Here is a 15,616-nt window from a genome sequence, read left to right as displayed (position 1 = left end):
TTATATTTCACTGGATTCCATCCCATGTAACTACAGTGTGATAAAAACGTATTTTGTTTTCTGCTTTATCGGCCACGATAATTCTCTGTTCCAATTCTTCACCTGAGGCATGTTTTCTACGGTTGCTTTTTTTTTCGCAGCCAGATTTTGAGCGTCCCTAATTTGCAATCATTTCTCAGCGTTAATATCTTCTTCCATTTTCAGGACCCATCTTTACGATTCAGTATCCGATGACGAGAGTAAATACAGCAGCCTATGTTGGCTTGCTTCTTGGCATTTTTTCCTCTCTTGCCACCGCTTTTGTCCATCCCATTACCATTCAAGGTCACTACTTCGTCGACAGCGTCACAAACAAACCAGCATGTATTTCCACGGGCCAAAACCATGATTCCTCTTCAACTACTAACTTCTTATAGTTCTACATCAGGGGAGTTGATTATCAACCTGGAGGCTCTTCCGGAATATCTGCCAACAGAGATCCTCTTTCAGATCCTGATATCTGTGCCAGAGATATTCTGCTTTTCCAAGAGCTTGGAATAAATGTGAGTATCGCTGTTCAACTTTCACAAGTAAACAATACTAACCTGCTAGACTATCCGTATCTACTCTGTCAATCCAGATCTCAACCATGATGTCTGTATGTCGCTTCTAGCTTCTGCAGGAATATATTTGGTTCTTGACGTCAACTCTCCCTTGCCCAACAAGCACCTCAATAGATATGAACCATGGACTTCCTACAACATCGACTATCTAGGAAATGTGTTCAAGGTAGTGGAACAATTTTCCTACTACAACAATACACTTGGTTTCTTTGCTGGAAATGAGATAGTTAATGACGTTACGTCGGCTAAAGTAAGTTGGATTATAAACTCGTACATAACTTTCACATCATACTAACTTATATTAGAATTCTCCCATCTACGTCAAGGCTGTTGTAAGGGATATCAAGATGTACATCGAATACAATTCCCCCAGACCAATTCCAGTGGGTTATTCAGCAGCAGATGACTTGATGTACAGAATGCCTTTCTCAGAATACCTCGAATGCTACAATGAGAACCCAGCAGAATCAGTAGACTTCTATGGAGTCAACTCCTACCAATGGTGTGGTGAACAGACCTTTTACACTAGTGGATATAATATTCTTGCTGACGACTATAGCGATTACACTAGACCCGTGTTTTTTTCAGAGTATGGATGCAATGAAGTTCTTCCCAGAAGATTCGAGGAAGTCAAATCACTTTATTCTTCAGATATGATTGACGTCTTCTCTGGAGGATTGGTATATGAATTCACACAGGAACCTAACAATTACGGCCTAGTCGAAGTCCTTCCTAGCGGTGATGTCAGATTGCTTCCAGATTTCATTCAATTGCAGAAGCAGTTCGAATCTCTTCAAGATTTAGATATCAGCAGTCAAGTTGCCAGCAGCATGAGGAAAAATGTCAAAGATATGCAACAGCGTCTCAAGACCCAGAAGAGTATTCAACCAACATGTCAAGCTGCTTACCGGAATATTGATACGTCCAAGGGAGTACCGCAATCTCTTGCTGAGGACCTCATAGAAATGGGAGTTGAAGTGACCAAGGGAAAATATGTGCCATTAACGGAAGACCAGTTGACAAGTAAATTCAAAGTATTTGAGCCCAACGGTCAGCTTCATCTCACCAGTGGAAGAATCGAACCAGAAATTAACATTTTAAGCGGAGCAGAATACAAAAGACGAAACTTCTTCGGCGGCCACAATAGTACGTATGAAAATGAAGATCCCGAGTCTTGGTCGTATGATGAATCTGAATCGGATTACGACCCGGAAGTTGAACGTACTGCAATGGAGGAACCTACCGTCATTCAAAGAGTATTACAATTTTTCCAGAGTTTGGCGACTTCGTTGTCTAAATTCCTCACAAAATCTACTTAAGTACGTTTTGGAGCTTTGAGTCCATTTGAACCCTGCTTACTAACATTGATGTTTAGCGGCCCCAAACTTCCTCATCCCATTAAGGAAAATGATTGCTACAGTTCTTGCAGTATGTCTATTCGTTAATTCGTAGCTTTAAAATAAATATAGATAAATGTTTTGGTCATAATGTGTTATGTCATAGTAACTTTTAAGAATGCTGGGTTCTGCTGAAGAGCAAGTGAAGGTTGTGGTTATAGACTTTTACGTTACACTTTTCATCATTTGATAAAAGTAGTGGCTTTAAAAGAACTGTCCAATTTGATGCTGATAGAGAACTGACATTAAGATCGTTGCTTGTAGTTGTAAAGCCACAATTGACACAGGTCTTAACCCTTGTAACCGTCGAGTTCTTGCTGAGGATAATAGACAAGTTAGCAATGCTACTGAGGAACGCCAAAAAAGACTCAAAATTGTCTGTACTTGGTTCTACCCAAGAATCGACATCACTGAGTTCCAACTGGTGCCGGGTATTGTGGTCAAAGTATTCTACCAAATCGAAATCAGAGAGTATCAACTCATTCAACGTGCTGTATCCTCCATGACCCGAGCATACCAACTTGAAGAACCGGTTGTACTTGGCAAAATTGAATACTTTCTTTACAGGATTAACTACAGATACAGACGAAGATGTGGTGTAGAAGATGGACGATGCCATGTCTAGCGATAAGGTCTTCAAACGATTGTTGAGTTTGATGAAATCGATAATTGCTAAGTCGTTTCCGGTTTGAATGTTGTACAAATTCAACGAAGTAACTTGCTCAAAGAGAGGACACGGGATCAACTTCTTTGTGGGGTGTCTCTTTTTGAACGTTGGAGCATACATGCAAGCGTTGAGATTCAAAGTGGAGATGTGAACTTTCACAGAACAAGGGTCTACTGTTAATTTGTAGTCATCGATGATGAATTTGACGAGCTCAAGCTCTTGTACTACATCGAAGCTGTTGAAGATAAGCGAAATATTGGATAAACGAAAGGGAATGGACCAGCCAGACTGTGTTTTGAGAACCAATTTTTGGAGAGTACGGCTATTGCGCAGAATGGGTTTCTTCTTAGGGCCCCAGATAGATGCAAAATTCAGCGACGCCGAAGCTGAAGAAGAAGACGAACCAGAGGAAGAGCCGTGGGTGCCACTGGTGTCGACTGGAAACCCGAAATCGGGAGATATTTCCGAGATAGACAATACTTTCAAACCGTAGGCTTCGTTCATCAAGTGAGCAAGACAGCCTAGAAAATCAGCATAACCAAGGTTCCCATTGGAAAACTGCTCAAACTTGTAGTGGCCGGCGATCTTAAGCTTGAAATTGGACGAGTCTCTGATTGGAGGGTTCTTCACCACTAGAAGCTTAATGTAGTTGATCTTGCTGCTGGCGTGGTTTGGAGCCAAATGGCGTTCACAGAACTTGAAAAACACTGCAGGTGACTTGAGCAGCACATGATGGTAGAAAATGTGCTTGTAGACTATGGCCTGGAACTTTTTGCAGGTGAGAGCCAAGTTGACAAGGGTTGTATAGGAGGGATTCTCTGGATCGTCGAACTGGGCAAATATGGCTAGCAAGATTTCCACCGGAAGTGAGCAGAGATGGAGGTATGGATAAGTGACAAGTTTGGCAGATGGTTTCAGCCGCACGAAGATATTCTTTCGACCGATAAGCTGGTACTTTTTCATTGTGTCTAGTTGGAGCCACAGTAAGGGCTAAGAAAAGTGTGGATAAGAAGCTGGAGATAAGAAATAGAAGTGAGAAACGAAAAAAAAACACTTCTGAGAAAGAATGGAAATGAGCAATGAGAAATGGCTGAGAAAAGAGATTGGCTAGAAAATGAAAAGTTGAAATTGGTTGTGATAGAATGTGGGGGAGGGGTACATGGGGTCAACGCAGAAGGACTCAGACAATAAGCAGATGCATGCTGTTGCAGGTGATGTTCAGACACGATGTTAGCCGACGGACAAAAACCACAGTTGGCAACAGCCCAAGACAGATCACTTTGCACCTTTCGTAAATGGGTCGTATTTTAGCTTCTGGAATACGTGGTAGATGGAGCGAGTACGACATTAGTGCAGTTTGGCGAGTGGGCAGATTAGGAACAGTGAGGCAGAGAGCGACTACAGTTTAGAGTGCACAAACTACAAAACCTCGCACGACACGCGACATTTCGGTCTCCATAGTTAAACTGATAGTGGGCCATTCTAAAGTCTGAATTTTTCAACCACTTTTTGCAATCTGATTTGCAATTGATTCACAACCAAATTTTTACATTTCCGAACCACAAAGAAAGGCTACACATCTTATTCGAATATAACCAACCATGGCGTACGAACAGCGGCTTCTACTCGAGCAACTTATGGGCCGAGATTCGCTCATCTCGCCTGTGACCCGAAGAAAAGAGCCAGAGCTCACTTCCTCTAGAGTTTGCAAGAGTTTTCTCGTAGGCGTATGTCCTCACGACCTCTTTGTGGCTACCAAGCAGGACTTGGGAAAGTGTCCAAAATTGCATCTACAGAAACACAAGCTTGAATACGAGTATCGTACGAGAAAGCTCGGAGAGTCTTTCCCCGACTTCGAGTACGAATACTACAATATTCTCAAGAAGTATATCCACGACTTGGATAAAGCCATCGCCATAGCGCAAGAAAGACTCACCCATACGACACCTGAGGAACAACAGAAGATCGAGACTATCACCAAGGAATTGGACAGCTTGGATGTAAAGATCGGGCTCATGACCCAGGAGATCTCGTATTTGATGGAAAAGAACGAAATTGACAAATCGCTCCATGAATCGGTCAAACTCGGAGATCTCTGCAAACAACGAGAGCATTTAGCAGAGTCAGTCAGAAACATCATCGAAAATATTGGCCAGACTTCTCAGCAGAAGTTACAGGTTTGTGAAGGTTGTGGTGCTTATTTGTCTAGACTTGATAGTGATAGAAGATTAGCAGATCATCTCATTGGAAAGACTCACTTGGGTTACGTCCAGATGAGACAAGCTTACGATGAATTGGTTCATAAGTTTAAACGCCTGGGCTATTTCAAGTAGAAAGAATATGTAGTATATGTAATATAGTAGTAATATCAATATCATGAAGAAATAAAAACTATCATCTAGTCTTGTAACTAAATCATCTTGAAGAGCTCTCGTGTCACTCTCATAACTAGAATTTCTGTTTCAAACAAACTTTTTACCTCATTTACAACTACTACTCAACTTGATTTCTTTTCAGCTGACAATAATATTTATATTTGAGATGAACTGATACTAATTTTTCCAGATTCCAATCCTAAAAGGCTTGAAAAAAGGCTATTTCTACCCTTCAAAATTTTGCCTTACTTAGAACCTACCAATCCCAGACCTATTCAGGCTTGACTTCTAGTCTTCCTTTTCTGGCTTGATCTTGATTTCCTTGCCAAGCTTCTTTTCAGAAACATAGCCCAAAGCGCTCAATCTCTCAGGCAAGATAGGATGAGAGTGATGGTAAGAAGAATACAACCAATCGGCATCCATGGTAGACAAGTTTTCAGAGAACATCTTAAGCAACGAGGTGGACAAGTCTGGACCGTAGCCGCAACCTTTAGCATACTCGTCAGCTTCGTATTCATGCTTTCTTGACAACAAATTCATGGCAAACTGGAACACAGCATCAACTGGCTGGAAGACATCGTTGAACAAAATGAAGCCAATTATAACTGGCTGGGTGCTGAAGCCAAAGGAAGTATAAAGCGAGTTGTTCTTGACAAAAGCAGCAAACATCGAAAACATCAAGAACAATTGTGACTGGGCAAAGAGCAACATCTTGGGCAAGTGATTCAACTTCCAGTGACCGATTTCATGACCCAACACAGCTACAGTCTCTGGGATAGTTGAATGCTCGATCAAGGTGTCAAACAAGACGATCTGCTTAGACCAGGGCAAACCCGTGAAGTAGGCATTGGAGTGAGAGGATCTTTTGGAACCATCAATCACGTACAACTTGGTCAAAGGAAATTCCTGTTTCACAGCTAATTCTTCAATTGCAGTCTTCAACTCGCCGTCTTCCAAAGGTGTGAACTTGTTGAACAACGGTTGGATCAAAGTAGGAAAAATAGTCATAGCCACCAACTGTACTACTAAAACAAAACCCATCGTGTAAAAGATGAACGACTGACCAAAGTAGTCGATGATCTTCAAGAAACCAGCAATGACAGGAGAACCCAATGTGACACTCAAAGCTATGCCCTTGGCAGTATCCGAGAGCCATAAGCCAACAGTTTGCTTGTTGAAGCCGTACTTCTCCTCCAATACGAAGTTGGAGTAGTATGACAAAGGCAAGCTCAATACAGTCGAAATAATCAGAAAAGTCGAGAAGAAGAAAAGCGAATGAGTGATAACTCCACCCATAAATTTAGGCAACAAGAACGAACATTTGGCCATTAACTTGCCAGAATGATCCCACAAACATGGCAACAAATCCCAATTGAGAATAGCCAAGTTCTGCACCAAACCAAAGGTACTGGAAAAGATTCCGAACTTAGCCTTGGATCTGGAATAAGCCTGAGATTTGTCGAAAGTCTCTTGGTCTACTTCAGCCTTGATGGAAGCGGGAGGCGATTTACGCTTGAGGACAGCATACTGACGAGACAGCAAGTAGTTTTCAAACAAATATTGGCCCACGGTCAACAGAGCCACTATGAGCTTCCAATTGATGGAGGGAGAATCAAGAAAAGAGAGCGACTATTAATGAAAAGTTAGCAATTACACAATAAAATTGAAAAAAACAAACGAAAAAAAGCTCTAAAAATGGAGATTCTCGTAGAGAATCATGCATTATTCGCAATTGTCAGCTCAGCTATACTTACTTGTGCCAAATTAAACATGGTGATAGCTCTGTTAGAAAGAAGAAGAACACATAAGCTTTTTGGCACTGAAAAATTTAAAGAGTGGAGAACGCGACATTCTCAAATGCGCTAAGAAATCGCCACTAATATAGATTTGAAAAATTCGAGATTGAAAAATCAACTTGAAAAGCTTCTACAGTAACATCGTCTCTAACAGCATCATGTCGACAATGAGCGCTACTCTTGCTACCATTCTAATCTATCTTCTACAACCCCACAATCTAAAATAAACGTAATAATTTTCTTTTGCTTTTTGAAACAAGTCAAGAAGAAACAATAAAAACTAATAAAACTGAATAATATAAATTATGAACTTCAAGTCATATATCATTTCTCTTTACCGTTTTGTGTATATGTAAAAATGTCACTATGACGATGATGCGGAGAATGTGAATAATAAATAATTATCAGTCAACGCTCTACTTAGCTTCAGCAGCCAACTTTTCAGCCTTAGCAACGACATCTTCGATACCACCAACCATGTAGAAAGCGTTTTCTGGCAAGTGATCGTACTTACCGGCCAAAACTTCCTTGAAGGATCTGACAGTGTCTTGCAATCTAACCAATCTACCTGGAATACCAGTGAAAACTTCGGCGACAGCGAATGGTTGAGACAAGAATCTTTGGATCTTTCTGGCTCTTTCGACAGTCAACTTGTCGGCTTCAGACAATTCATCCATACCCAAAATGGCAATGATATCTTGTAAGGACTTGTAAGCCTGTAAGGTTTGTTGGACGTTGGTAGCAACATCGTAGTGTTCCTTACCGACAACGGCAGCATCCAACAATCTGGACTTGGAGTCCAATGGATCGACAGCTGGGTAGATACCCAATTCGGAAATACCTCTGGACAACACAGTGGTAGCATCCAAATGGGCGAAGGTGGTGGCTGGAGCAGGATCAGTCAAATCATCGGCTGGCACATAGACAGCTTGGACGGAGGTGACGGAACCCTTCTTGGTGGTTGTAATACGTTCTTGCAAAAGACCCATATCGGTGGCCAAGGTAGGTTGGTAACCGACAGCGGATGGAATACGACCTAACAAGGCAGACACTTCAGAACCGGCTTGGGTGAATCTGAAAATGTTGTCAACGAACAACAACACATCTTGACCTTCTTCATCTCTGAAGTATTCGGCAATGGTCAAACCGGTCAAAGCAACTCTGGCTCTGGCTCCTGGTGGTTCGTTCATTTGACCGAAAACCAAGGCGACCTTGGAGTCACCTTCCAAGTTGATGACACCGGTTTCCTTCATTTCACGGTACAAATCGTTACCTTCTCTGGTTCTTTCACCGACACCGGTGAAGACGGAGAAACCACCGTGGGCCTTGGCGATGTTGTTAATCAATTCTTGGATGAAAACGGTCTTACCGACACCGGCACCACCGAACAAACCAATCTTACCACCTCTGGCGTATGGGGCTAACAAGTCAACAACCTTGATACCGGTTTCCAAAACTTCGGCAGCAGTGGATTGTTCGACGAACGATGGTGGTTCAGCGTGAATTGGGTTTCTTTGCTTACATTCGATAGGACCTCTTTCATCGATTGGTTCACCAACAACGTTGATGATTCTACCCAAGGTTCCTCTACCGACAGGAACGGAGATAGGAGCACCAGTGTCAGTGACTGGAGCACCTCTGACCAAACCTTCAGTACCGTCCATAGCAATGGCTCTGACGGTGTTTTCACCCAAATGTTGAGCGACTTCCAAGACCAAGTCGTTGTCACCGTTCTTCAAGGTCAAGGCGTTCAAGATAGCTGGCAACGAGCCTTCTTCGAATTGGACATCGACGACGGCACCAATGACGGCTCTAGAATGGGCGTTAGTATAGAATTCAGTGGAGAGACGGTGCTGCCGATTTGATTCTGGTGCAATTTAAATGTATGATCCGAGTCGCAATGAAAAATATCTATGGAGAATCTGAAAAATTTTATTGGTCGAGGGGCACTTGGTAGCGCCGCGGAAATTTGGCAGTCAAACCTGACTACTGTCGTGATTTGGCAGACAACATGGAAAGGGTGGATTGACGACTCAATGTGATGACAATTGGAGTGGACAGGAAAGGAAGTCGAGGCGAGATTGCCAGAGGCAGATTGGATCGATTGCATGCGGCAATTCATGGCGATCGGATCTAAACCGTATATTTCACATCCAGAAATCAAATCCCATTGGACAAAGCTACACGAATGAGACACGAATTGAACAGCAAACTGCAATTGTAGAATGGCAGCAGATGAGCCTGCTGATTGGCAGAAGCCTTGAAAACAACTACAATAGATTTTACAGCTTGTCAATGTGGTATCACATTCAAATCATTGTACTTACCTGACTTTACCGGCAGCAGGAGCAGCCGATGCCAAACCTCTGTTGAAGATGAGGTTACGCTTGGCAGCAGCGTAGGCAGTGCGTGAAGCAGTGTTAAATAATCTTGGAACAACCATCGTGGTTAGACTTTGGTAATAAGAAGATTCCGAACTGGAGAAGAAAAGAAGTATTGGAATTTTCAACAACGACGAAGCTTCCAGTTTTTCTAGTGTCTGGCGAAAAACTGCCGGATACTGCGCACTCCGAGCGACTGGCCAATCAACGACGAGAATGGCGACTTTTTTTCTGGTGGGTCGGGGTGCTGTGTGCACGCACTCACTGATCCATTGGCAGATGCTATTGGTGGACCGGTAGGTCGGATGTAAAGCGAGAGAACGAGAGGTGGTGGAGAAGTTGATTGGTGATTTTGACGGCTGGTAAAATTTGTGAAAAAAATGGCCAGGAGTCTGAGCGAGTGTAATTGGGAGGATTACCCTTTTTGGGAGAGTTTATTTAGCTGAGTAGATTACCAATGTGGCTCTTTTGCTAGCTCGTTAATGCTCTTGCTTGTATGGCTAATTTCTGGCCGATCGCGCGAATTCCGGAAAACCGAGGTGCCAATAAGACACAGCGAACCACGAAGCCCACTGGAAAATGAAGACGAATTGACCAGAGGTAAACACATATGAGAGTGTCGAAGGCAAGTAGTATGAAAGAGGAATTGACACAGATAGAAACAAAGGCCTGTTTTGTGTGTCAAAACAATTATTGGTACAGTTAACGTAGAGCAAGCTGCTTTTCTGGTCTGAAAAAGATTCAAATTGGATGAAAATTGACAATATCGATTCTCGACAACTCAAACAAGACAATTACTCTTTGAAACAGCTCCATCGCTCTGATCGATACTTTTAGTCTTTATTCACACGATCACTGAACACTGACCAGCTTAACCAACAATTTGAAGCACATTCCTGATTTATCCGATGCAGGCCAAGTTTGGGTGCAAAATCCTGGAACCACTTTAAAAAGTTGGGGCTCTAAACCACGATATGACGGTTACGAATCGTCCAGCTTTATTTTAAAAACTTAGCTGTTTCATTTCAATAGAGCGAGTACAGAATTGTGAAGTAGTTTAATAAAAAAGAAATTATTTTCGAACAGCTACTATTATAAACTCATATATACTCATATGCAACCTTTATCCTCGAACATATAAGGATCTGAAATCTAATTAGCCGTGGCTGCAATGAGCTCCAGACCGAAACTACATTCGACGTGATCAATATTCTCATTGGACTCTATTTTATTCACTAAATACTAAATCACAAGAACAATTCGTTGATATTTCTCTTTGTCAGCTTCACCAATTCTTTCAATTGCGAAGGATAACTCTCAAAATGAAGAATGGATTCCTCAGGAACTGGTACCTTTCCATCGCTATTTTCGTATGTCTTAATAAAGCACGATAAGCATAGCCTGATGGTGTCCTTTTCGTTCAACTGCTTGATTTCTGAACGTTGTTGCACAGCCATCATTTTCCCAGTCATTTTCCCAGTTGGCCTAGAGGAACGACGTTTAGCAACTGTCTGGACACCTTCTTTCTCTTTCTTTATTTCTTGAACCTTTGGTAGTTCCTGTAAACGACGAGAGTGCCGTCTCTTTTGACCAGACTCCGTATTTTGTAATTCTTCCGAAGCTGCTCTCTTTGCGTTATTTATCAATTCGTCGAATTGTTCCATCATGCATAACTTTGATTCGTCGTCTTCATCATCACCTTCATCTTCGCCTTTATCTTCGCCTTTACCTGCATCGGCTTTACTACCTGTCTCTGCCGTCTTTGTTTCATTCAACTTCGACATACTGAGAGCAGCTTCTGAAGTAGCCAATTTGCCGACATCTACAGTCAGTTCTTCAAACGTTTTCTTTGATTCATACGGCGACGAATCTGGTGTGAGAAGCTGTTGAATTGTAATTCTTCTGATCTCTGTAGGCTCTTGCTTTATAACAGTAGTGGATGCTGGCGCAATGGAAGGAGAACTAGTAGCAGCAACAGTAGGAACACTACTACTAGAACAAGCATTAATAGCAGTATTATCAGCAAAATTAGTGACTACACTATTAGTAGCAGAATTAGTAGCAGTAGTATTAGCAGCATTAGTATTAGCAACAGCAGCAGCAGTATCAGTAGCAGAATTAATAGCAAACGCAGGAGCTGTAGAAGCGAGATGTTGCCGAAACTTATGGTTCCTATTGTTGACGATGCAATACTGATACGAAAGATGGGTTTTACACAAATCACACAAGTCCTCTTCATCATCACCATCAGTGGAATAAATACCAGCCTGTTCTTCTTCAAACTTTCTTGGTGAAAACTTCTTGGGGATGTACTCCTGGACAAGCTTTGTTTTGTCGATTTGTGAAAGAAGGTCATTCTGCTTGAGTATATAGGACTCGAAACTTAGCAAGCTTCGTTTGACTACGTCAATTTCTTCTCGACTGATGCTTCCTCTTTGTTTGTTGAAAGCCTTGAGGATGTTTTCAATCAACTTGTAGTGATTAAACACATTTTCTTTGCCGATCAACAGGTAATCGTTGATAGATCTTTCACCGAATTCAAGCCAGCAGTTCATGGTGAAGTTGACAGCTTCGTTGAAGTTGAATCCACAGTTGAAACCAGCATGATACACTCTAGGATAAGTTATCACCATTTCTCGCGGATTCTGATCAGCGTAAACACAACGGATCCCATTTTCCACTAGCTTCATGGGCGACATCAAAGTCACAAGTTGGTGCAACAAGTCCGGCTGACGCTTGAACAAATCTGGAGCTGACTCTCTCATCAATTTCTCGAACTGATTCGCTTGTGACGATGGGATACCGTACCATTTCTTAGTGGCTCCCATATGACAGTAGTTAGCAGAAAGAGTGTAATGGTCTTCTACATGCCAGCAGAAAGTCGAGAGTAAAGAGCCAACGTAGATCCAGGGTACCGTCATTCCAGAAATGCTCGTGTTAATGTAGTTAAGCAACGACCCTTTTGCAAATGGAAGTCTTGTAAGATTGAAAGGATGGTTGATATAATTCTGGGACTCCAGGTCCTTAGCATTAATACCCGGAGTATTTTCCATAGGGAATCCACTGATCTGACCAGGCACCAAGTTGTGAATGTCCGCTCCGTACTTGACTTGTATTTCTGAGTTCTGCGCTTCTACAAAGTCCCAGAACCGCTTTTCGATGGTATCCACAGTTAGAGGCTCTCCACGGTTATACTTTTCCTCAAACTCCTGCTTGAACTGCTCGCACTCGTTCTCGAACTCATCGATGGTGTATTTAACATCGACCTCTTCTTCAAAGCCATACTCACCAGTTCCGATGACACACTTGTCGCAGTACCAATTGCCATTTGGGATGTCATCTAGCGGAGTAGGTAGACAGTCCATATGATAAGGGTTGTCGCAATTGTCGCAGAGCAAAGTTCTAGAGGGTCTGTCGTGTTTCCCACAGATTAAGCAATTGTCAAACTCGTCTTCCAGATCGCTCTGAGGGAAATGGTAGTTGAAGTTGTTATGATCTATATAGCTCGCATAGGGAAGCAAGTTGGCTTCGTATACGTCTCGTATGCGATTTGAGTCAGCAGCGACTCCAAACTGGCTATTCACTTTACTCCACGACTCGGACGTCATCTTGTCGTAGCCCCCATGGTTGTCTACTGCTACATAAAGATCGTAGTAGTAGACCTTGATAAATCTAGTCGGAACCAAAGGATCGATGGCCCGGAAGTACAATCGCAAGGGTCGCTTTCTACGCATTTTCATAAACCGATTGATATTGTCTCGAAAGAACTTGCGGCACCGAGTCGACAAACCCAAGTCGCTGAGCTTCTGGAGTCTTGTGTGGAAACGAAAGTCATCAGAAATCATAAATGGGGGCTTCCACGAGTCTGGAGGCACAATTTTGACAATACCATACTCAGCACCAAGTGCACTTATGTCCTTCCGAGAGAGGTATCCGATGGGATCACCAAATTCTTCTTCCGAGGGACGGAGAACTGGACACGGAGTTAGTAACAGCTTGTCAAACATTTGAGCTACTACGAATTACAATAGACACGAAATGGAAACGAAATACCAGCCAAAAAACTCTGGAACTTCTGAACTTAGTTAGGGCTAATCTAGCCAATCCAGCCAATGATAGAAAATCGCACAGAGCCAACGGCAGAAGCGATAAAACAACTAGAAACCAATATCAATGTCAGCCGAGTCAATATTACCTAACAGCAGCGTCAGAACCGGCTTCAAATAGCAGGAGATAATGGTGTAATTACAAAATTGCAGAATTTCAATTTCAGCTCTCTTTAGCAAAAATATGGATTCTGATATTAGCGGAGAATGCACAATTGCGTTACACAGACACTACGCAACTCCGACAAAAAGTCAAAACTCCCCAGTATAAGAACGTTTGTCTGACAGAAAGATAATTGCTTCAGACAGAAAATTCAAGACAGACACAACTTGACAGCAGTAATTTTACCGTAGTTTCAGACACTTGTCCAGTTGGCAGAATCTACGGTAACTTTTTGAGCTGCCTTAACTTTCAACTATTGAACAATCCCTGGAACATAGTCTGACTTTTTTGCGTATGCCGTTGCGAGCACTGGCATCTCGATTGCCGCTTTGGGATATAACTTGCAGGAGCGGCCGCAGAGATGGTTTTTCGATTTAGCACTGCTAGATTAATTCCAGACGGATTGCTTGATGCCCTAATTGTGAACGGTATGGACTGTCATGAAGATATTCACAACAACAAAGTGCCCAATTCTATTGATCCGACAATCGGTCCAATTGCTTACATCGAACAGCGCTACCATATAAAAACACGGAAGTGGCTTGTAGTGAAACGAAAAGATGGAAAAATTGGCCAGAAATGAGCCTGTATAGTTAAGGAAGAATTAGAGATTACGAGCGAGAATAGAGAACTAAATCTCTTTATCAGCTTGTACCGTTTCACCTGCTAGTTGAAGCGGCGCTACCAATATACGTCGGTCCATTTTGCCGTACGGGAATAGCATCTGGAAAGGGCAACAATTAGCAATACTAACAGCAGCTTATACATTGTGTCTCAATATCTTCTACAGATCCGTCTCGCAGAAGGCTTCCTCAACTCTGCCAGCTTAATCTCGACCGTTCAGGCACTTTCCAGATTCTGGCTCTGTATGCGCGCGCCGAAAACGGCACGTCACAGCGAACTGAAAAATTCCTATCAAAGTACCCCATATAAAATCAGTCATTGAGAATGGACGACTGATTTTTCATCTTTAACCAGCTCAATTGGTACGAAAATTGCAACCTTTGAAAGTTGAACCACAATTAAACTCGGAAACGACTTATCAGAATGACTTTGAAAGACTACACCATTACCGTTTTGGGCTGTGGAGTGATGGGCACGGCCGTTTCTTCAGCCATTCTCAAATCCAAGGTTGAACCCTTTCCAGCTAAGCTTATTGCCTGCAACACAACTGAAGCAGCAGCTACTTTGGCTCTAGAGACTTTGAACAGCCCCATCGTTGAGCATTCGTTCGGCTTGGAATCGAACAGAAAGGCTGTCTCCCAAGCCGACGTTATTATCCTTGCTTGTAAGCCATTCATGTACCAGACTATTTATGATGAGGTCAAGGACTCTTTGACTGGAAAACAGTTGCTCATTTCTTTATTGGCTGGAACTACTATCTCTGAATTGACAATTTTCACCCCCTATGTGGCCAAGGTTATGACCAACACCCCAGCGCGTTTCGGATGTGGTACTGCTGGTATTTCGTTTTCGCCAGAAGCTGAAGCTAAGTACGAAGACTTGGTGTTGAAGTTGATTGGCACTGTTGGAGAGGCATTCAAGATCCCCGAAAAGAACATGGACGCCGCAACTGCGCTCATTGGCTCTGGTCCAGCCTTCTGTTTGTTAATGATGGAGTCTTTAATTGACGGAGGTGTTCGTATGGGCTTGCCATTCGAAGTAGCCAAGTTATCTGCTGCCAAGGTCATGGAAGGTACTGCCAGAATGGTTCTTGAAACTGGAGACCATCCTGCTGCATTGAAGAGTATGGTGTGTACACCTGGAGGAACTACCATCGGTGGTTTGTTGAAGATGGAAGACGCAGGTGTCAGGGCAGGTATTGCCAGAGGTGTAGAAGAAGCTGCGGTGATCTCTGCTTCATTTGCAAAGAAGAAGTAATTATTAGGTGGATAATACCGTATAGAGTGCAAATAGTAGTATAATAGCTCATAGCGTATCGTATCCATTAGTTCAACTATGTGAGCTTCACGGTTCATAATTAATGCTCTTAAATACATAGTGCTATTTGGTGTGCTGATTCCAATATTGTGTTTGATTTCATTCAGATGATACTACCTTGATTTAACTTCTTATAATATATTCAGCATTATACAGATACGTATAACTTTTACTATGTACAAGTTTTC

The 15,616-nt window shown here is 42.5% G+C and overlaps 7 protein-coding genes across 7 annotated transcripts; 3 read left to right on the top strand and 4 right to left on the bottom strand. All coding sequences in view use genetic code 12, as the record gives it.

Moving 5' to 3' along the window:
• Positions 1-416: 416 nt before the first annotated feature.
• Positions 417-1,654, top strand: GAS4 (Glycolipid anchored surface protein 4 precursor; the record flags this gene model as incomplete). The annotated part of the gene is made up of 3 exons (XM_001384285.1): positions 417-542; positions 592-852; positions 908-1,654. Coding segments are annotated over 3 exons (1,134 nt in total), but the record flags the coding sequence as incomplete, so codon positions are not given.
• A 457-nt stretch (positions 1,655-2,111) lies between these two features.
• On the bottom strand, positions 2,112-3,629 carry PICST_45392 (hypothetical protein; the record flags this gene model as incomplete). The annotated part of the gene is made up of 2 exons (XM_001383945.1): positions 2,112-2,988; positions 3,046-3,629. The coding sequence occupies 2 exons, from the start codon at positions 3,627-3,629 to the stop codon at positions 2,112-2,114; spliced, it is 1,461 nt and encodes a 486-aa protein (XP_001383982.2).
• Positions 3,630-4,267: 638 nt separating this feature from the next.
• On the top strand, positions 4,268-4,999 carry LUC7 (yeast U1 snRNP protein; the record flags this gene model as incomplete). The annotated part of the gene is made up of 1 exon (XM_001384284.1): positions 4,268-4,999. The coding sequence occupies one exon, from the start codon at positions 4,268-4,270 to the stop codon at positions 4,997-4,999; it is 732 nt and encodes a 243-aa protein (XP_001384321.2).
• A 330-nt stretch (positions 5,000-5,329) lies between these two features.
• Positions 5,330-6,813, bottom strand: STE24 (zinc metalloprotease; the record flags this gene model as incomplete). Its single annotated transcript, XM_001383944.1, has 2 exons — positions 5,330-6,670; positions 6,796-6,813. 2 exons carry the CDS (start codon positions 6,811-6,813, stop codon positions 5,330-5,332), a joined length of 1,359 nt encoding a protein of 452 aa, XP_001383981.2.
• A 242-nt stretch (positions 6,814-7,055) lies between these two features.
• ATP2 (F1F0-ATPase complex, F1 beta subunit) lies at positions 7,056-9,745 on the bottom strand. The gene is made up of 2 exons (XM_001383943.1): positions 9,165-9,745; positions 7,056-8,649 (listed from the first exon to the last, which is right to left on the bottom strand). Exons 1-2 carry the CDS (start codon positions 9,278-9,280, stop codon positions 7,254-7,256), a joined length of 1,512 nt encoding a protein of 503 aa, XP_001383980.1. The 5' UTR covers positions 9,281-9,745; the 3' UTR covers positions 7,056-7,253.
• Positions 9,746-10,428: 683 nt separating this feature from the next.
• RBP2 (conserved hypothetical protein DNA-binding protein jumonji/RBP2/SMCY, contains JmjC domain) lies at positions 10,429-13,671 on the bottom strand. Its single transcript, XM_001383942.1, has 3 exons — positions 11,382-13,671; positions 10,966-11,204; positions 10,429-10,917 (listed from the first exon to the last, which is right to left on the bottom strand). The coding sequence occupies exons 1-3, from the start codon at positions 13,223-13,225 to the stop codon at positions 10,466-10,468; spliced, it is 2,535 nt and encodes an 844-aa protein (XP_001383979.2). The 5' UTR covers positions 13,226-13,671; the 3' UTR covers positions 10,429-10,465.
• Positions 13,672-14,534: 863 nt separating this feature from the next.
• On the top strand, positions 14,535-15,368 carry PRO3 (delta 1-pyrroline-5-carboxylate reductase; the record flags this gene model as incomplete). The annotated part of the gene is made up of 1 exon (XM_001384283.1): positions 14,535-15,368. The coding sequence occupies one exon, from the start codon at positions 14,535-14,537 to the stop codon at positions 15,366-15,368; it is 834 nt and encodes a 277-aa protein (XP_001384320.1).
• Positions 15,369-15,616: the final 248 nt, after the last annotated feature.

The sequence above is a fragment of the Scheffersomyces stipitis genome, chromosome 4 (assembly GCF_000209165.1).
Source record: "Scheffersomyces stipitis CBS 6054 chromosome 4, complete sequence".
NCBI lineage: Eukaryota > Fungi > Ascomycota > Pichiomycetes > Serinales > Debaryomycetaceae > Scheffersomyces > Scheffersomyces stipitis.
Note: the sequence above shows the minus strand (reverse complement) of the source record. Positions and strands in the feature narration are given on the sequence as shown.